At 43.4% G+C, this 20,723-nt stretch overlaps 3 protein-coding genes across 7 annotated transcripts; 2 read left to right on the top strand and 1 right to left on the bottom strand.

Moving 5' to 3' along the window:
- Positions 1-868: 868 nt before the first annotated feature.
- marveld2a (MARVEL domain containing 2a) lies at positions 869-8,765 on the bottom strand. Of its 3 annotated transcripts, none has more exons than XM_079363939.1 (9): positions 8,270-8,765; positions 7,073-7,164; positions 4,882-5,856; positions 4,162-4,382; positions 3,337-3,372; positions 3,061-3,231; positions 2,744-2,911; positions 2,027-2,077; positions 869-1,761 (listed from the first exon to the last, which is right to left on the bottom strand). In XM_079363939.1, exons 3-9 carry the CDS (start codon positions 5,837-5,839, stop codon positions 1,642-1,644), a joined length of 1,725 nt encoding a protein of 574 aa, XP_079220065.1. In that variant the 5' UTR covers positions 5,840-5,856; positions 7,073-7,164; positions 8,270-8,765; the 3' UTR covers positions 869-1,641. The 3 variants fall into 3 exon arrangements, with proteins under 3 accessions (XP_079220065.1, XP_079220067.1, XP_079220066.1); XM_079363941.1 differs by having other exon boundaries at positions 3,061-3,228; XM_079363940.1 differs by having other exon boundaries at positions 7,104-7,164.
- A 1,350-nt stretch (positions 8,766-10,115) lies between these two features.
- Positions 10,116-12,898, top strand: LOC306837031 (uncharacterized protein). 2 transcript variants are annotated; one of them, XM_079364473.1, is made up of 2 exons: positions 10,116-12,330; positions 12,484-12,898. In XM_079364473.1, exons 1-2 carry the CDS (start codon positions 10,345-10,347, stop codon positions 12,646-12,648), a joined length of 2,151 nt encoding a protein of 716 aa, XP_079220599.1. In that variant the 5' UTR covers positions 10,116-10,344; the 3' UTR covers positions 12,649-12,898. The 2 variants fall into 2 exon arrangements, with proteins under 2 accessions (XP_079220599.1, XP_079220600.1); XM_079364474.1 differs by having other exon boundaries at positions 10,118-12,174.
- Positions 12,899-15,726: 2,828 nt separating this feature from the next.
- hic2 (hypermethylated in cancer 2) lies at positions 15,727-20,654 on the top strand. Of its 2 annotated transcripts, none has more exons than XM_079364872.1 (3): positions 15,727-15,872; positions 17,867-18,108; positions 18,196-20,654. In XM_079364872.1, exons 2-3 carry the CDS (start codon positions 17,890-17,892, stop codon positions 19,516-19,518), a joined length of 1,542 nt encoding a protein of 513 aa, XP_079220998.1. In that variant the 5' UTR covers positions 15,727-15,872; positions 17,867-17,889; the 3' UTR covers positions 19,519-20,654. The 2 variants fall into 2 exon arrangements, with proteins under 2 accessions (XP_079220998.1, XP_079220997.1); XM_079364871.1 differs by having other exon boundaries at positions 15,727-15,972.
- Positions 20,655-20,723: the final 69 nt, after the last annotated feature.

Here is a 20,723-nt window from a genome sequence, read left to right as displayed (position 1 = left end):
ATTTACACTTAATAATATTACAGGAAAATTTAACTTTAAATTTAATATCCATTCACTCTCGAGGTCCAACGTGTTTGGGAAAAAAAGCTGGGCACTTAGCAAATGTTAAGAGTCTTATAAAGTATAAAATCTTTAATCTATGAAATGGTCGAACAAACAGTTAGAGCAAACACACAACATACGTTTAAACTCTACTACAGAGACATGCATAAAAAACAGACAATGTGCCATTAAAACAGTTATCACAGCAGTTACAGAAAAGAGCTAGATTGTTTATGTACGTAGTGGTTGTTGTGTTGAAATTCATGCAGACGAGCCTGACAGAAGGTGAAGTCTGTTTTGGAGATTAAGTGGAGGTAAACATTTTAAAAAGTTAACACCAAAGCGTCTCCTCTGAATCAACATCTTCCAGTGATTTCAGGCAAATATTCACATCAGATACCAGTGTCATTAGTGAAATAAAGCAGGAGCTACAATCAAGAGTCACAGTATCACACGTTTACATCATATTCTGACTTCTTTGTATATTTAGACCATTAAAAAAAGAGAAAGAAAAAGCGACACATTCTTGGAAATGCACCCGTCAGTACAGATGAAACTATCAGTACCACTCTCACAGCTACAGACGGGAGGGAGGTTGGAGCGCCAACTGAGAAAAAAACTGAAAGTGCAAAACAAAATGCAGTTCCTTAAGTGTCCACTAGAGGCCGTCTCCAGAAGTTAAGGACTCCTAATTAGGTCCAATAATCAAATGCCCACTTTTACAACTAAAAAAAACACATTTAAAGTCTGCTGAAAAAAAACACAAAAAAACACATTGTTGTTGTTGTTGTGCACATTGTTGTTTTTCTTTTTTTTTTTTTAAGTGTAAGTGTGAAAACAGCTCACGTGACCAGAACAGCAACTAACTGTTTTAACCCCAAAGTTAAAATTCAAAAGAAACATGAGCCAAACATTTATGTGCATTTCTAGACTTATTGACTTATCATTTTTATGTTCAACCTGAAGGGGGGTGAATTAAAAGTTGTCACAGGAGCGTAAATCTCCTGCCTTGAACTGTCCAAACAGTCTAAATAAGGCGACCGTGTTTCAATATTAGTTTGTAGTATTTAAAAGTTTAAGTGATTTAAAAACCACGACAGTAGTGCGAACAAAAAAAGCAAAAATAATAAGTGTAAACTCTGTGACCTTTACAGGTTGTCGCAGGTGGACTGCAGTTTTTTTTCCCATTTTCTCCCCATTAGAAAATGTGCTAATCTAAGCTAACGTGAAACTACGTGTTTTATCCCGCAGATATGTGAGTGGTACTGATTTTTTTCCCCCCTTAAATCTTCACCAGAAAGAGAACAAATGCATTTCCTTAAATGTGAAAGTATAAAAAAAACAACCACTTAGTGTTTGTTAAAAGCCACGACAGGAAGACGCAGGAAAACCAAACTGCTGACAGACGTTTGCCCACACACAGATTCAAGAGAAAGACAAAATCTCAGTCCTGTTCTTTTGGTCCTGTCCCGAGTTTCAGTCTCCAGTTAAAATGTCATTTTCACAACCACAAGTCGTCGTCAGCCGTCTGTCTGCACGAGTTCTGTCGTTTGTGGTCGGTGGTTTTTCCGGCGTGCGGACTCCTCACGGGTTTCAAGCTCAGCTGTATCCGTCGTTCCACTCCATGACTTTATCGTACTCTTGGATCTTCTGTTTGATGTGAGACAGTTTGTTCTTGAGGTACTCGCAGCGCTCCTTCTTCTCCAGGAAAGTCGGGTCCTGATGCAGAAAAGCAGAGAAGAAGAAGAAACTGAGACATGAGACATGCAACACACACAAACAGGATCCAAAGGACATGCATTCATTTTAGAGGATTTGCTGACTTGTCCTTAAATACAAAGCAGTATGGTGTTTTATGGATGATGTCTTCACTGATAAACACGTTTTCATGGCGGTTCATATATCGAGTCTTTGGAAGGAAAAATCGGAAAAGATCAGCAGCAGAACAGACCCAGCTGAGATCTCAATGAGACGACAGACTCACGTTCTTCTTCCTCTGGTATTCTTGAAGGATTCTGTGGATGCGATCGACCTCCTGCAAAGAAAAAAGAAAAAAGAAATGTACATGAGACACATGAAGGTGCAATGATGCCGTCAAATCCCCTCTCTAGAAGGAGCAGCGAAGGAATCTGAGGGTGGAGGGGAAGTCCAGCAGGAACAAGAAGCACAAACACAGGAAGTGACAACATGAGGCACAACTGAACAACTCGAGACTCGGCGTCACATTCCAGACATGCCATCGCTCTCTCACATTCATCTTTACACTTCACTTTCTCTTCTTTTACAGCATTCATTTTTCTGCCTTTCTGCAGGAGAGGAGCTGCAGGTCCTTTACACGGGGTGCATGCACAAACCATTACAGCACCGCCATGTTTACAGTCTGTTATAAATGCACACACAGACTGATGGGGCGATAATGGGCCGGTACCAACACGACGAAGCCTGAACTGGACAGTGGTGGTAACAAAGACAGAGATTGTTTAAAGGTTACATCTCTTGCTCCGTTTACGGTTCACATGTTGTCTTCATGCGAGACACGGAGCTGATGATTCAGCTCGTCATTTTTCACCTGACCGCCGCCACAAACGGACCTGCGTCAGGTCTAAAGATCAAACTACAGGAGAGCGTCCTCTGCAACAACAAACCAGCTGTTGTTGTTGTTTATGTTTTTAAAGAAGAGTAAATGTGCGCTCATAGTCACCATCTGGCTGCTGGGGTTCTGCGGCAGACTGCGCATCATGGCGTCCATCTCGTCGAACTTCTTGAGCGTCCCCTGCACGTCTGCGTGGATCTCTTTGTACTCTGCGTACTGGTCGTTGAACACGGCTCGGTACTGATCGCGCTCCTCCACAGACCGGATCGTTGGGTACTTACTGCAGGATGGAGGGAGAGAATAACGCTTGTTAAACATTGGGAGTTTTCACAGGTACCAGTGTCTCACATGTGAAGATGATCTGGTTTTCTTGGTCGATGAGAATTGTGGATCCAGTTTTGTAATGTGCATATCTGAAGCAGCACGTGCCTGATGTAGTCTGGCAGTATCACGGGTTTTGGGATGTGTCCTGACGGTATCGCTCCCTGCAGAACTTTCGGTGGGACCGCTTTGGGAGCCGCCTTGATGGGAACCACCGAGGAGCCCTGGACCTGCTCGGGAGATCTGGGTGCAGGATCTGAGACTGGAATCATCTGCTTGGGACACGACAACAAGGAACATCAACGCGTGTGGAAATCATTTCACGGATTGAGCAACAACGTGGGAGTGCAGTGCAATGAACAACATGGGAGGATGCTAACCAATGATCGAGCAGCTCTCCGCTCAGAGAGATCCATCTGTGGAAACAAAACATGCAAACACGTTAACTCACGGACATGAAGCTAATCAGGAGGATTTAGTCATGCAGGAAAAGCTCTTCACATTGTTGGTATTGGATTTATTTACTTGTTGCACACAAGAGGGAGTGAGCTTTGCTTAGCATCAAGACTGAAACAAAACTACAGTTAGCAGCTCAGGTCAACATGTTACATGTCATTTGATCAGCTGCCTGACGGGCTGTATGTGCAGAGGTTTACTGAACATAATAAGTTATCCTGACTTTTTTTATATAAAGAGTTTCAGGGAGTTCAAGACTTGAGCAGAAAGAAGGAGACGCAGAACGGGTTCGAGTCTGTGCCACCCGCTTGCAGGACGAATCCTCGATACGCCGCTAAACCATCTACACCCTTCGTCTCCACAGTTTAACAAAATGTTTCACACACGCGTGTGAAGAACACATGAAGTCAAAGTAAACGTAAACAAAAACTATTCTCATTTTAAAAATGCTCAACATTTGACACGTTCAGCTCACCTGAACACTTCAGCACTAACACAAAGATTCCTTTAGGAGACTGAAAACAACAACATATATAAAGAGAAGTTTCCTTTTTGTAAACACATGTTGAGTCTGAGTTTGCAGAGCAGCAGATCCTGAGAGCTCACAGGCTCCGCCCCCTCCCTCTTCTAAGCCTGTGTGCAAATCCTGTGGTTTGCTGTTGCACTGAGGTCTGAGTGTGCGGACACGTTTCTGTTTGTCAGCGATCCTTTAAGAAGAAGAAACAACGTGAAGCAGACTCAGATCTCACCTCCTGGCCATACCTCTCCCGGTACCGGCGTGCAGATTCTTTCCTCCACAGCTTCAGACACACGATGGCGCCGATCAGATACACCAGCAGGGTGACAAACAGGAAGATGATGGCGGCGGTCTGGCCGGCCTCTGTCCTGCAGAAGGCCCCGTTGATGCCGTTGTTGAAGACGGGATAGGAGCAGAGGCCTCCGCGGGTCGTGTCACGGACGTAAACGATGCCTGGCAAACAAACGAAACCTCCGTCAGCTGCAGGAGGGGAAGCTCTCCTCTGACAACAACACTCGACATGAAAGGGCTTCGCTGATTGGCCGATTTCAAGATGTAATGGAGTCCAATAAGTATCGAAACATGACGTGAAGTCAACATGTCTGCAGGTCAAATTATTCAGGTGGAAACACGACCACTTCAAGTTTTTTTAAAAACTGACAATATTTTAAGTGTCTGACGACATTACATGGTTTGATTTTTTTATTTTTTTATTTTTTACGCTGTCACAAGGAAAGTGGCGATTCCTTCGACCAATCAACAGACTGCAGCGAGTCTGGCTGTAACCTTCGGGATGGGATCGGTACAAGCCAACAGAAGTAAGGTTTATTTATGGAGCAGCTTTCACAGATACAGATAACAAAGAGCTTTACGACAATAAAAGGCGAGGAACAGAAAACAGCAGTGTGTGTGTGTGTGTGTGTGTGTGTGTGTGTGTGTGTGTGTTTCCAACCTGCTGCCATGTAGAGCACAGCCAGCGCCAGGTTGATGATAAACTCCGTCAGCGGCCACCAGTTGGAGTCGAGCAGGATGGTGCGGTAGTACATGGTCATCCCGAGCACCAGCACGATCACGGTCACCAGCCAGGCCAGCCCGGCCACCACCAGCACAAACGGCGTCTTCGGCCCCGAGTAGTACGCCCCTCCCATTCCTGAGCCGTACGCGCCGCCTCCGTACGCGGCGCCTCCGTACGCGCCTCCCGGAGAGGAGTACCCGAACATGTTGAACCACTCGTTGTCTTTGTGGATGTATGCGCAGACGCAGGCGAACACGGCCGCTCCCAGCAGGAGCTCCACGCAGCCCAGAATCCTCAGCAGGCCCGCCCACGACTTCATGTAGGCGTAGCGCTGATGGTACTCCTCCACCCGCTCGCCGTAGGTCAGACCCGTGTGATGAGTGCGTCCTGATACCGACTCGTGGACATCCCGTAGCTCCAGAAGCTCTTTGCGTGAGTTGTAGCTGCTGCCGGAGTCTCCATAAGGATCCCGGTAGGACCCGGGAACAGATGGCGAGTTCGGGGGAGAGCAGCGGACCCCGTTACTGGTACTGTTGTTGTTGTTGCACGAGGAGTCCGACATGGGCCAGGGCTTGTTGCTGCTGCGGTTACTGCCTCTGAAGAAGTTCTTCCAGGAGTCCGGGATGAAGCGGTGCACGGGTTTGATGTCGAGGGCGGGGTCGAGGCCGACCTCCGCATTGGACTCGCTGCCGCTGGGGTCGAACTCTGGGCCCACGGGCGGCTGGTCGGGCAGAGGCGGGGGAGGCAGGGGGTCGGCGCTGAGCGCTCGATGCTGGCTCAGCGGCTGCTGGTCGTACGGGTCTGCTCGGCGTAAAAAGTCCTCAGGGACCTGGTCATAGTATGGCGACTGGCGGACACGCTCAGTGCGTCCGTTAAAGCCTCCTCCATAGGACATGAGGATGGTGATGGTCCCTGAAAACACACAAACCACTAAATATTAAAGTCAATCCTGAAACGATTTAATCCTCAAACTGAACACGAACACGTGAAAAAAAAAAGATTCTAACTGAAATATTTTTTGGTTTAAAAATGAAAAATGGAAGCTGCTTAACTTTCCCGCCAAACACACAAAAAAAAAAAAAAGGCAGAAAATCCTCCAAAACGCCATCAGAGAGTGTTGTAACCGCTGATTATCAAAGTGTCTCATCAGGTCTGCTTCATCATTCATCGTGTCCTCGGGTATGGACGCCACATTAGCAGAATTTAAACTTTGATATCATTTTATAAAAACAATCCAGTGATGTTGATGCTTTTTGAAACCACCGAAAACCAAAACAGAAGTCCCAGGTCAGCCATGATGGGTCGTTTCTGGATTATAATGACGTGAGAACGAAAGCAGGCAAACTGCCCACTCGGGATCAATAAAGTATCTCTCTCTCTCTCTCTCTCTCTCTCTCTCTCTCTATCACTGTCTGACGTTTTATTAGTCTATGTATGAATGTGTTTGTACATACACCAGTTTCTCTGCTTTCTTCTTCATGTACTTTTCTCTCTTGGTTCTGTTTGTATGTGTTGTCTGCCAGCTGAAGCTGTTTTTTTTAAATGTGCTAAACAAACAAACTTAAAGTGCAAAAATACGTTGGCAATGTTTTCTGACTGACACGTCGCCAACAACTGGTGCAAATTAGACCTTAAAGAATAAGCTTTTTATTTTATTTTGAAGGCGTCCTTTTGGTTAAACGTTAGGACTGAAGATGTCTCCCTTCTCGATGCTTTCAAACATATAAAACAATAGATGATGGTTTTGTTTTCAAACGTGGCGTCAAAAAGTACCAGAGCATCAACAATCAACACCTTCTGATCTCCACGGTGTAGAAAGAAAGAGGAAGTAGAAAGAGGAACAAGATAATCCAGGTATCATGCATGCTCCACAACCAAACAGAGGAACCTGAGAATAAAGCGCCCCACTCCTCCATGCAAGCCGAGTCAAAGAATGCATTTTTGTGCTGCAACCAAACAAGAAGCGAAGCTCCGCCCCCTCCTCCTCCTCCTCCTCCTCCTCCTCTTCTTCTTCTTCTTCTTGTTTGCTGGCTGATTTTATTTTACAAAACAAAAATACATTCTTGACACCGATCAGCCCTTTACAGCCCATCTCTTCCATCTTTAAGAGGTAAAAAATGAAAAATACCTTTCACACGCAGTCACTCAACACCACTTACATTGGTTTACAGGTCAGAGTGCAAACCTGCTATGAACACACACAGTGAGCCCACGAATCACCTGTGGACACAAACAAACGCTGAAATCACAATGTGCCACAACGCAACATGTTCATACGATGATGTTTCCTCCACTTTCAATATATTCAGTTTATTCTTAAAGGCAGGAAACAGAGCCACACTTTAATGTGTTTACAGATGTGTTAGCTCATTTTCTTCCCTTTGCCAAAACATCTCAAATCACATGATGCTTCTTGTTACACATACATGTTTAATAACATGCATTCTCACAGAATACTGTTTTCTACTTTGTGTGCCTCCAACATGTGACTCATGGTTTGCATGAAGCTGACATCAGGGCCCATAAAGCAGTAACTCACGCTTTGTTTTATTTTTTCAATGCTACTATTGGTTTAAAACACTTTAAATACACTTTCTTCTGCTTCATTTGTTTTGTGTGTTGCTTATTTTTTGACGTTTTTTTTTTTAAAGAATTCTTTTTTATTCATTTATTTTTAACTCCCAATATAAATAACACTGACCTACCTGTAATGAAATATGCTTTATTAATTATTAATACTTGTTATTGTATTTATGATTTTATGAAATTACTTTTTTCCCTGATGGACTATTTTCACATTTTTGCCACGGTACTTTCATTGCTGCTGCAGATAACTTTAGCTTTTAAAATTATAAGATAATTATATGTTAATAAACACGTCTTGTAGCCTTGCTTGAATCATAATAACATGAAGGTGTGTGTGCATATCGAGCCTTCAGTAATAATAACGTGTGCAGTGAAGGAGGCCTGACCTAATAACGTTACAGCAGAGCGAGTCGAGCTGGCGCACCGCCAGAAGGCTCGAGACAACTTTAACACTTTAATGTGACTCCGTGTTAACTCGTTAAAGTGCTAAAACTCCATTTATAAACCCGAAACAATCTTAACCCTAATAAAAGTTGATCTCTAAATGTTTAAAGATCATTTCAAACCTGAAACCGCGAGGTAAACTTTCCTCCAAGTGCACCTTTACGCAGACTCAACTTTAGTTTCCGTCTGACTTTTCGACATTCAAAGACTCTTTATCGATGCCCTCGTGCACACGTGTTGAGATATTTCACTTTTTATGGATATAAACAGGGTTTGCAAACCGCTTTTCCCTTACCTTGTTCGCTCCCCTGCCTTCTCGTTTTCTTCTTCTTCTTCGTCTCTCATTTCAGTAACGTTAAACCACAGGTCTCCCTCTGACGCGACCACGTGACCTGCCCATCCCGGTGACGTCACCCAGACAGAAGGAGGAAATGTACCTGTTTGGAAGTAGCACACCTGAGAGATAACCAAACACAGATACTGTGACTCATGTATCAGTATAAGGTCCCTTATATTATATCCGTGTTGTTATGATGAATGATTGAACTTTGTTTTATTTTATTTTTGTGATTTTTGTTTTATTTTTTGGAACAATGTGGGGAAACATGATAATAAATTGGTGTTGTGTTATGAAACATGAGTAAAAGAGTTGGGATTTTCCTAAGGGTGGAAGTTTCTTCTTCTGTGGGAGAGTCACCCACCTGAGGGAGGGATAAGGCAGTCTTACACAAACTGCCTCCTTGTCTGGATTCTCTATACCGGCTCCTAAAGATCAAACGGTACTCCGTCAGATACAACAGAGTATGATTTAAAAACAGTCTAATCCCCACAGCCATCAACACCCTGAACAAAAAGCAACCATAAACGGAAATAGATATTTGTACTTTTTTTGTGTTATATGTGTGAGTATGGTGCCTCCCTGCCTGTACAGCTGTGAAAATGAATTTCCCTGCGGGGACAATAAAGTAAGTAAATAACACGTAACATTCGGTCTAGCAGCTTTATTATGTATAATGTTCCTCGGACCTGCACTACGTTTGGTGAAAGTACTGTAACGGCAATTTTCCTATTTTGTACGTCCTTTTATTTGATTGCCATTAACAGGCAGGCAGGGATGAAGTTTTAACGCAGAAGTGAATCTATCTATCTATCTATCTATCTATCTATCTATCTATCTAAGTACCTTTAAATCTCTTGCACCTTCATCATGGTGTAAGCTACAGGAACACCTTAAACAACTCACCATGATCAATTTCAAAGGAAGGATTAAGGACTATTTGACCACAGTGTGTGTACATGTCTGCTAGCTGAGAACTGACTTGCTGACGGTTCAGTTGATGCTTTGTGATCTGTTTTATTGTGTTTTGTGTCTTGTATTTTATTTTAAATGTGAAACATATGGAGCTCAGCGTAAGTTCAGACAGGAAGACTGGTGTTGTTCTTTCATTCAGTCACCTCTTCATTCATTCTTAAACCACACCCCCTACTACTACCTGCATCTCTCTCTCTGGTGAGCAGCTGATCATGGGCGTGTATCATCCTGGAATTAACCAACCAGACTCTGCCACCAACTTTCTCTACCAATCAATGGCTTGCTGTCAATAGTTTAAAAACTCTCTCTCTTCCAGTCATCATGTAGCTGCAGGCATACGCCGCAACCCTCCTCCACCCGAGTCACCTCCATTCAGCTCGGCAGAGTCCAGGCCCCGGCTGAAACCCACTCCTCTTCTCAGCCTCCATCCTTTTCACCACCACCAGTGTCTAGACTCCACAGGGGGGCATCCTATCCCGCGTCGGCCTCACTACCCCTCAGAGCTCATGAAGTCGTCATGACGGAGTCTAGCCCCCGAAAGACTTTGCACATTTCATTCTACAATTGTTGTTGCACATTTCATTGTAATAAATAATTGTTCATTCTTAATTAAGTCTCTCCTGATTGAACTATGTTTTGTTTGTATGCTGCCTTCTTGGCCAGGACTCCCTTTGAAAAGAGATTTTTCAATCATTCTGTTGGTAAAGTAACACATGGCCCACTGATAGTCATCAATACTCATGAAGTGTTTCATTGTTGAACACTCCAATTAACAATACACAGTCATCAGTTCTTTCTCCCAGCAGTAGAAGAGAATGTTTGGGTTGCTGGGCAACAACCAGAGGTGATGATGTCACACACCTCGAAGATGAATAACTCACATCAAAGTCTATGATGTCATGATGATGTCACATACCACAAAGGTGAAGAACTCACTTCAAAGGCAATGATGTCATGATGATGTCACAGAACATGCATGTCTGAAATCGTGCTACTTAAACCCGAAATGAATCGTCGAAATGAATCGTTGATTCGTTACGAGCCCAGAGGACACAGAGATGGCACGAGCAATGGAAGACTCTTTTGAGAACTTGGAGGAGACACAAAGCATGTGGACGGAGAGATCAGTAGACATGTTATTTGCACAAAAGGCGGAAGAAGGTTTGAGTTTTTATAACGTTTTATTGGACTGGCACAATGAAAAAAAACAGTATGAGACTCTAAAAAAAGAGTTAATGGAGCTCCAGTTAATTCGGAAATGGGAAAGAGCGGATGTGAGGTTTCAGAAGATGATGTTATGGGACATTGAAATAAAATACGATGCCATAAATTGCATGCCAAGGATTGACAGAGACACAGTCAATGCCCTTCGGCAGGAGTTAGAATCAGTCATGCGATGTCCACATCCAGAGGATTCAGAGAGGCAGGTGGACGAGCCGGCTAATGAGCAGGAAGCTCTCAAAAAAGAGTGTAAGGCACTCAGACTGCTGTTAAAGCAGGAGAAGAGAGTGAAGCAATGTGAAGATCTGTTACAGCACATGGACAAGCGCTACTCTTCAGCATTATTTTATCTGACGTCTAATCGAGATGAAGTCGATGCGATTCGCAAGGAATTTAGACAGATCGAGAGAATACGAACACAGAGTTCAGAGAGCGTGCTGGACGAGACTGGGGATGAAAACACACAGCAGCAGGGCTGTTGGAGCATTGAGGCTCCCAAAAAAGAGTTGATGGTGGTACAACTGATTGTGAAATGGGAAAAGGCAGATGTGATGCTTTACAAAAAGAAGTTGTGCGACATTGAAAAGAACCACTGGGACACAATGTGGAGGATGAACACCAACAGAGACACAGTCAATGCCCTTCGCCAGAAGTTAAAATGGGTAATACGATGTCCACATCCAGAGGATTCAGAGTGGCTGCTGGAAAGGCCAGCTGATGAGAATGTGGAGCAGGAAGCTCTCAGTAAGGACACCACAGCTCTCAGACTGCTGTTTGAGCAGGAGGACAAGAGAGTGAACCAACGTGACGATCTGTTACGGGACATTGACTCGCGCTACTTTACAGCGTCAGCGCTGCGGACAATAACTAAATATGAAGTCGATACCATTCGCCAGAAATTAAAGCAGATTGAAAAAATACGAACAAAGACTTCAGACAGGACTGTGGATGATAAAACACAGCAGCAGGGCTGTTTGAGCACTGAGAGGGAAGCACAAAAGAGCATTTTCCAGAACAAAGTAGCTGGTGCTAAAAGAGAGCATCTCAAGCTGGAGAATGAAGGAGCGGCAGCAAAACAAAATATTAAGAAGCTCGAGAAGGCGAGAGATTCTGATGATGAAACAGAAAAGAACACACAAAAGCTTGACGTAGAAATTCAAGATGCAAGCGTGATCAACAGCGTGCCCACAACACGTGAAACGCTAATGCTGCAGGAGGGTCTGAAAACAAAGATTACACCAGGGTTTAGCCAGGATTTAAAACCTCCCAAAGGATGTCAGCATACAGAGACTTCAGACAGGCCTGTGGACAGACTGGATGTCTCTGAGACACAGAATAGGATGGGTGACAAGACGTTAGAGAAACACTGCTGCAATGAAACATTAGATCGTCCTACACTTGAGATGGGAGCAAACAGCAGCCTTCCCCGAGAGACGCAACATCTAAAAGAAAGTCCACAAGCAGGGTGCTCAAAGTCCTACAAAAACAAGGCCTGCAAAGACCAGAAACTAAAAGCCCTCAAATGTGAGATGCAACGTGTTACGAAACTAAGTGAAGAAGACGATCAGTTAAAAACACAGTTACAAGAGCGACCAAAGGGGACACAGGTAGAGACAGAAAACCTCAAAAATAAAAAGCAGGATCATCAGATCCCATCACATAGCGAGGTCGTGGTGGATGATGAAATGTTATTTCTTCTGAAAAAAATTGAAGAATTCAGTCAGTCAGAAGCAAAGGTACTCGAGCGCCTAAAGGGGAAACTGGTAGAGACAGAAAACCTCAAAAATAAAAAGCAGGATCATCAGATCCCATCACAAAGCGAGGTCGTGGTGGAGGGTGAAGTTTTACATCTTGTGAAACTAATTGAAGAAAACCATCAGTTAGATAGAGAGCTACAGGAGTCCCTAAAGGGGAAACTGGTAGAGAGCACCCTCAAAAATAACATGCAGCATAAACAGATCCCATCACAAAGCGAGGTCGTGGTGGAGGATGAAGTGAGAGCTGAACCAGCAGCTGAGCCTCCACATGGGAGGGAAGAGCTGACTCATACCCGAGGACGTTCATGGTTCAGACGGTTAAATCCTTCAAAAGTAGAACAACAACTGATGATCCAGTGGAGGAAGAAGACCAATGATAGATAGAAGAGGCATCCGTTAGAGTAAACTCCAGAAAGGTGTTTGGGTTCACCCCGGGTGCTTCGGCTTTCCCATAAACTTTGGCGTTCTCCAAAGTATAAAAAGTTCCTTTGGTCCTTTCTGGAGTTTGCATGTTCTCCACATTCACTCATCTCCAGGTTCTCCAGGTTCTCCATCTTCCATTCTGTGCAGCCTCGAGCTGGAGTCCACACAGTTACGTTTGAACCAAGACTTAAATAAATGAAGTTAAACATGATACTGGAATTTTATTGTGAATTGTGTTGTGCAGTATGTTGTATGTTGTTTAATGGAGAAAGCGACATCATACATTTTCAAAGCTAGCGGCTAACTGATGCTAGCGGCACTTCAGCCGTTAGTACAGAACCGCCTCAACAGTTCACGTTGGGTGTTTAAGGTTTTCAACTTGTTCTTAGTAATGGACATAAAAACCTTTTCTTTAGCTGTCATGATGAATGCTAATGATTAGCACAAAGCCTCCTGTAGTGGGAAACTCAAAAATTTGCCACTGAAGGGAATTTAAACCATTTCCAACTGGTGAAGAAATGATAGATGTTTGTCCAGTTTTGATGATTTATTTGAAAACCTAATAAAAAAGAACACCAATAAAAAAAGACTTTGTGTATGCTCAGTAAATCAAAAACCAGGTTCTAGAGTTTGAGGAGATTGGGGGCTTAGCCCAGACATGGATAAATGTCCCTCGAATAAAAAAACAAAATAAAAACTATGCTCTATTTCAATACATTTTTTAAACACTGGCACCTTATTTGCAATCTAAGTATCTTGTGTTGTTCTTCTCTGTTCTTGGGCTTGTACTACGAAGCAGGATTTGAGTTCAGCGAGGTCACTTCAGGGTTAACTCTGTGTCTTCAGTCATACGATGGTCATTCACTTGTTATCTGGGTATATCACCACGGTAACTCATGCTGCACGATCAATCATAACCTCCTCCGGTGCAGGTTATGATGGAGATAAGAGATCAACCTGTAAAAATCTCCACCCACCGACCAATCAGATCTTTAGATCGTGGAGCTCCAGGAGCTGATGGAGAGAGGGGAGGACACTTCATGATTCACTTCATGATTAAACTATAGTCTGTTAAGTTAATGATTATTGTTTACTGATATCTTTCATCCTGGAAAAGTGCCAGAGCATTTAAATTGAAGCATAATCTCTAATGTGAGGGTTCGTGAAGTCAGATCACCCGAAGAGACCCTGGATATGTTAAACTCACTTCTTAGTTCAGGCCCCAGCTTCTCTCCTGTGTTGTTGTATCTTGTGTTCATCCTGTCATATATAACATCCAGCCTGTCCTATGTTTTGAGCACAATCTTTCCTTTAATAGTAACAAATACTATATTAAACTAGACAATTCCTGCAGAAATTGTGAGGGTGGTTGCCATGTGTGCGTGATGGTGCCATCTAACAGCTAAGACAGAACTCTGTGTCCCACTCTAAACACTAACTCTGATAAGCTGCTCACTGATTGGTTGACATTCAGCTTTGATCTGCCAGAACATTCCATCAATGTATTTGAATGGGCTCACCACTGCTCGCAAAACCTCAAATATCTTAAAAACTAAACATGGTATCACCAATCCATTTGGACTGTGAGTGACAGAACAAATAAGCGCACGTTTTGATATATTTTATTTGTATTTAACATTCAGACTCAGACTACAGTGGCAATTTTAAAACATGAGTGAAAACTGTGAAATTCTGGACATGAGTTAGAGTGAGAGGCCAATGTGTGTGTATGTGGTGCGTGACTGTCAAACAAATGTCTCCCCTGGGAGACTGGACCATTTTATTGTTTTATTTTTTGCTTTATGAGTGAGAGGACACTCAGAGCTTTCTTTTGATGTATTTTGTTTATATATGCGAGCAACAGTGACTTCAGGATGGCGATTTACAAATATGTTTCCAAAAAAGTTTTTGGCAGTTACACTCGAGGATTTGAATTTTTGCAATTCATTTTCAATGGGTCAATTTTTTGTTTGTGTCCACACAGTGTGTCCGAGGTTTCCACAAAGTAAAAGCACCCATGTCATGACCGAGCCGCTCGTTTTGATACCTTTTTTGTGTGTGTGGCACAAACGCTGTGGGAGGAGTAGCGTGCGTAAATTTGAGGATATAATAATAAGAATATTAACAATTGTAGTAGTGTGGTTTGCCTTTCAGGCAACCACCCTAACTAAAATGGGGGCAGTGATGTGTTATTTAAAAAAAATAAAATAATAATAATTCGGGGCTATCCTCAAAACATTCGGGGCTCGAGGGGCGACGCCCCCGGGGACTACTGCCCTTTGTGATGTCAAAAAGGGAACATCTCCAAACGGCCTGTTTAAGCAAACATTTCCTGAAAAATGGAGCAGACATAAAATTGAGAAAATTAACTGTTCTCATTTTTAAGTGTATTTGGACAATATGTGATCTTTAAAGAGAGAAATGAAGTTTTTATATTATTTATTTTTGCAGGAGTTTTGGAAACTATGACCTCCTGTTTGTGAAATTGAAACAGGAATAAAAATGATGTAGCCCGAGGCCATCAAATCTTTGAGACTGCAGAGTCAGAGTCTGACTGCCGAACAACTTGTTCCTGCTAACAAACTTTAAGAAGTTGCTTTTTTGCCTGCCAAACCTCTGACTTCTGTTTTTTTGTCTCCAGGATTATCTGCTGCCAACTACAAAACAAACCTCCAACTAGCCTGCCAGGAAGCCACCTCCTGCTCACGGCCTCCCCGTCAGCCCCAGACACCTCGTCCTGCATATTCTACAGAAAACATTGATCGGTCTGGTCTCCATTTGGGTTCAGCTGCATTCGTGACAAGGTATAAAAAGTGAGGTTGTGTCCAAAGCCACATACTAACATGCTGGACAGTATGTACTGCCTATAACCAGACCTGTAGTATGCTGTTACATCATGCTGAACTACTGGTCATGTGACGTTAAACTTACATGATCCACATAAAGTGATAGCAGTAATAGTAACAGCCAGGATTTGAGTTTTGCTGGCGACACATTCTGTATGCATTGTAGGAGGACGGTGTCCACATGCATGGTCTGTTGAAGTTTTAACTCGAGGAGACTTTTTATCACTCACCATCTCTGCTGCTGCTGCTGCTGCTGCTGCTGCGCTCACTCTCTCCACCCAGCTGCTGCAGGAAGCAGATGCTGCCAGATGCTGGTTCACTGCTGAAGTCTGACTGAAGGTGAAAGCATTTTCAAATTGGCTTTTTTTTTTTTTTTTTTACTTTGAGAAAGCCTTGCTGAGGTACACATCTGCGTGAAGGGAACACCTGTGGACACGTGGTAGGTTCATTATAAGCCATTAAAACAGTTTATAGTTTTATTTAGCAGACAGTGAAAGACAACCAGGAAATGCATGTAAAGTATGAAAGCAGAAAAATAAGAATGACAGATTATTAATCCTCATGCATGAGGGTGCTGCTTAATGTCTACAGTTTCATAAAGGACTAATATTATTTTTGAATTAATTTCCTTGTCTAGTTTCTGGCAGCTTTGTGGGAGTTTGTTTTAATCCAGAGATGATGATTGGTGGATCTGACCGAAAAACTTTTGGTTGTTTTTGTCTTATCTTCCTTTCTTTCTTCTTCTTCTGTTTTAATCTGTTTGTAGATGTTACAACTTCACGTTCTATCCTCAGTCTCAGACTCTTTTCTGTTAGCGCTTCAATGCACCGGTATGTAGGTGTAAAACACGCGTATCAATATTTAACTCATGTTCAGTTGAAGGGTTTCACCATCATGTCAGTCTTAGTGACATTTAATGATATTTACAAAAGATGTAAAAAACAAAAAAAAAAAAAAAAAAAGAGACAAAAGAAAACTGGACTAACACCGCAAGATGCTTTTAAACATTCTCAACTAATGAATGAAATGCTTGTATATTATATTATTAGAATGGGTGGCCCACTTCAATCGTTTAAATCTCTTTACTTACTGAGGAATTCAACATTTAAAACAAAGAACAAGCAGACAGGTCGTCAAGCAAATTAACAAAAAAAGAAAAAACTCTCCAACACGTACAGTCAGGAAATATTTGAATTATTATTCCATGTTTGAAGAGTTCATTGATTTAATAACTCAAACAGGGATTTCTGGGCTTAAAGCCAGTAAGTTTTTTTTTTTTTTTTTTTTTAAGCAGCTGTTGAGATAGGAGTCGTGTGTATCTATGTTTGGCCAAACAGATGTTGGCCGAGTACTTATCAGCAGCAGTTTTACGTTTTCTCACCAGCGTTTAGCCAGGTCCCATTAGACAAGGATCTGTGATAATGGTATCTGTGGGCACACAGATCATCCACAGAGCACCATCCCTATTGTGACACCAACAACGAGACGTTTGTTTAAGCAGGGGAAAAAAAAGAGCCCACATCCATTACTAAAGAGGTTTTGAAAGTATTCGTCACGTGATCAGGTGCGATAAACGATCAGCTCTGGATGTTGTAGTTGTTTAACACAGTCGTGCTTGTGGACATTTTCTGTAACTGTGCCACTGCAGATAGACGTGTTCAGGGCGGGGTGTTCTTGTCTATTTTTATCACCTTCTTTCTGTCGCCTGTTTAACTAGTTGTAGTTTTACAAGCTGCCTGGCTGGATGGGATGACAAACCATCAGTCCACCGTTCTGGTGTCGATGACTGTTCAATAAACAGCAAAGACACTCATAAACCCAAGAAGATAAATCCAGCTGCCTTGACTTATCACCATCCCACCAACGCACTCTGGAAAATTTCACAAACTAAAACGTCAGGATCTGTAATCTTCCTGAGAAAGCTGCTTGACTTTTTTAAACCTCACAGTGGGAGACTTTCACAGGAAGCAGGATGTAGACAGGATGGTGCGTTCATGTCTGACGCTAAGATGACGGTTTGTGACTTCATGTCAAATCCACCTTTTTATTGGACACATTCACAGTCTCACAGTCATGATGCAGCTTCATTACATGCACACACAGGATGCTTGATATACCTTTTCATCACCCCCGCCTGTATCCTGCTGTAAGTCTACCTCACATGGAAATTTTACCGGAGGACTGGCAGAAAAAAAATTTGGGGTGAAATATTTTTTTTCTCATCCAGAAAATATCAGGAAGTTTTCAGGAGGTTCGTGCATGTGTGAAAAACCAAAACAATTCCTTGTGAATCTCCGTTTTCAGTCAGTTGTCTTGTCTCAAATACCTCCCAGGTGTTTAACCGACGTCTTTGGGGATGGAGCAGCCAAGCTACACCACGCAGCTTTTACTGCAGCTGAACCAGCAGCGATCTAAAGGATACCTGTGTGACGTGATCATCGTGGTGAAGAACGCTCTCTTCAGGGCTCACAAGAACGTCCTGGCGGCCTGCAGCAGCTACTTCAAATACCTGGTGCTGCACGAGAACCTCATCACCCTGAACAGCGAGATGGTGAACCCCTCGGCGTTCGACCAGGTGAGTAACCTACGATTCTATTCAGCTGAGGAATATGCATAGACTTCTGTGGGGTTTATGTCTGTCTGTGTTTTCCACTTGTTTCAGGTGCTGGACTTCATGTACACAGGTCGGCTGCCTTCCTCTCATCATTTCGGTAACCGAGGTGCGTCTGACCTGCTCAGAGCTGCCTCCTACCTGCAGCTTTCAGAATTAGTCGCTCTCTGTCGCTTGAAACTTCAAACCCTCGAGTCAAGCAATTGGCAACCATCAACCACCTCTTCCTTCAGCACCAACCGACATCCTCATGTCAGCAGAAGCTTCAACTCTGGGTCTATAGAGGGCAGAAAGAGTCCTGAAAATGGGCTGCATAGGGATCTGTCTGAGGAGGAGGTTTTTACTTCCACTGCAGCCAAGATCAACCACGGGGTCGAAACAGGCCGAAGACTAAATGCGACCATCAAGGATCAGATTTGTAGCACATCCAGCAGCCTGCAGCAAAGCTCCCCGTGCTGCAGCACTTCTTCTTCTGATGATTTACCTCCAAACTCCACTTCGACTCCCCGTAACCCAACGTTAGAGCAGTGGTACTCGACGATAGATCGGCAAACAGCAGCACAAAACAGACCCAGAGACAGCGGGGATGATTGTTTGGAAGGAAGTGCGGGAACAAAAGGACAGGAAGTGGAACACGGAGAGCTGATTGGAGCAGAGTGGAGGGCGTCTTCAGAGCGGGAGGACCAAGACGGCGTCAGAGAGGAAGATCTGGGCCTGGAGAAAGAGCCGCCGAAGAGAGAAGAAAGTGGAAGCGAAGACGAGGAGCTGAAGGGAAACAAATATGTTTACCACGACCAGCCGCGAAGGTTTCCATCCTCTGCACACGACAGCCCGTATTTGTGCATCCCTTGTGGGAAAGGCTTTCCAAGCTCGGAGCAGCTGATCGCTCACGTAGACTCGCACAAAACCGAGGATGCAGAGGAGGAAAGATTCCTCTGCAACCAAGATCAAGACTCAGAGAATCTTCCGTCAAGATCCGCTGAGGAAGAACCAAAAGCAGATGCAACGCCGCCGCCGCGTTTCCACTGCTCAGTCTGCGGCGAAATATACACGGACGCCTCGTCGCTGAATCAGCACAAAAGGAGCCACGGGTCGATCGGGCCGTTCTCTTGCGACATGTGCGGGAAGCTGTTCACCCAGCGGGGAACCATGACGCGGCACATGCGCAGCCACCTCGGGCTCAAACCCTTCGCCTGCGAGGAGTGCGGCATGCGCTTCACGCGCCAGTACCGCAAGATGGAGCACATGAGGATCCACTCGAGAGAGAAGCCGTACCAGTGTCAGCTGTGTGGGGCCAAGTTCACCCACCAGCGCAGCGTCATCAGCCACCTGAAGATGCACCTGACTGCAAATCGCAAAACGCACCATTTTTAGTTCCCAAAGCTTTAAAAAGTTCGACTGCGAAACACTTTAAGTTAAAATGTATTTAAGTTATGAATAAAGTTACTGAAAAAAAAGTCCCAAGCTCTGATTGATCTTCATGCTCATAGAGAAACCAATTCTCCACTCTCGTGGTTTTATGCACGCTAAGATGACATGCTAAGACGACATGCTAAGACGACATGCTAAGACGACATGCTAAGATAAGTGCTAAGACGTTTTGACATTAAACTGAATGTTGAATATAAAATAATGTGTTTTGAACAGAATCTTAAAGTATAGTTGAATCTTTTCAACACTCTGGAAATCAATTCTCAGCTCTGGAAATGCAAAAAAAATAAAAAAAAAGTTGGATGGATTGTCCTGAAGTTTTTGTACAATCACTCACTTTTCCCCAGAGGATGAAATCAAGTTTGGAGCTGATCCGACATGTTTGCTTCTTTTTTGTGGAAGTTGATTTGATTGCGATATATTTTTAAGAGTTAATTATTTCCAAAAAAACGAGGTTCATTGTTTGCAGGATTTGACGCACTGCAGCTCACAGATGGACAGGCTTTGGTTTGGTGAAGCGCTCTTTACCTCCTTTCATTCGAGGAGTTTCTTCAGTTGGGAGCTTCTTAGTTTGTTTTGTGAATTCGGCCCCTGGGGCCCCGGCTCCTCTGCAGCTCAATGAAAACAAAAAGGAGACATGTGGGGGTTTGGTCGGCCCCTTTGTGGACACATTTTGTTCCCACTGCCGCCTCCTCCTTTGTGTTTCTGGCATAAATTGTCCCTCTTTGATTGGTGCTTTTCTTAGTGGACAAACTTTAAGGAAAGGGATTTTTTCATTTCTCAACATCTGTTAAAATGTGAAACATATTTTAAGCCTTTTATATTTGTGCTTTTCTTCCTTCCTCCTGATAATCTCAACCAGCAGCGCTGTGACCTCAGCCTTCAGTGTGAAGTGTTTTTTAGGCCTGCTCTGACATGTCACAGAGGTCACATCTGACTCCGCCCTCTTTGTTGGTCTCACTTCACACTGACGACTTTCAAACTGAGAACGCAGAAAAAAACCGTTTTTTTTAGATTTCTTTGATACGTAAAATTCCCAAAGATCGTCTGCAGGACATTTCTTTGTGATTGTTTTGATAAAAGTCAAATTTGTTGAGTTTTGTTGAGTTAATCATCTATGTTTTTTTTTAATATCAACGTTTTCTTCT

This window comes from Symphodus melops, assembly GCF_947650265.1.
Source record: "Symphodus melops genome assembly, chromosome: 16".
Lineage (NCBI taxonomy): Eukaryota > Metazoa > Chordata > Actinopteri > Labriformes > Labridae > Symphodus > Symphodus melops.
This window is presented reverse-complemented; position numbering and strand designations above follow the sequence as displayed.

Coding starts and splice junctions, on each gene's coding strand:
- marveld2a (XM_079363939.1), bottom strand. CDS start 5,839: ATGTCCTATGGAGGAGGCTTTAACGGACGCACTGAGCGTGTCCGCCAG. Junction 3,232..3,336: donor GGAGAGCTGCTCGATCATTG/GTTAGCATCCTC, acceptor TCGTGTCCCAAG/CAGATGATTCCAGTCTCAGA. Junction 2,078..2,743: donor AGAACCCCAGCAGCCAGATG/GTGACTATGAGC, acceptor TTTTCTTTGCAG/GAGGTCGATCGCATCCACAG.
- LOC306837031 (XM_079364473.1), top strand. CDS start 10,345: ATGGCACGAGCAATGGAAGACTCTTTTGAGAACTTGGAGGAGACACAA. Junction 12,331..12,483: donor AGATCCCATCACAAAGCGAG/GTCGTGGTGGAG, acceptor TCACAAAGCGAG/GTCGTGGTGGAGGATGAAGT.
- hic2 (XM_079364872.1), top strand. CDS start 17,890: ATGGAGCAGCCAAGCTACACCACGCAGCTTTTACTGCAGCTGAACCAG. Junction 18,109..18,195: donor ACCCCTCGGCGTTCGACCAG/GTGAGTAACCTA, acceptor CACTTGTTTCAG/GTGCTGGACTTCATGTACAC.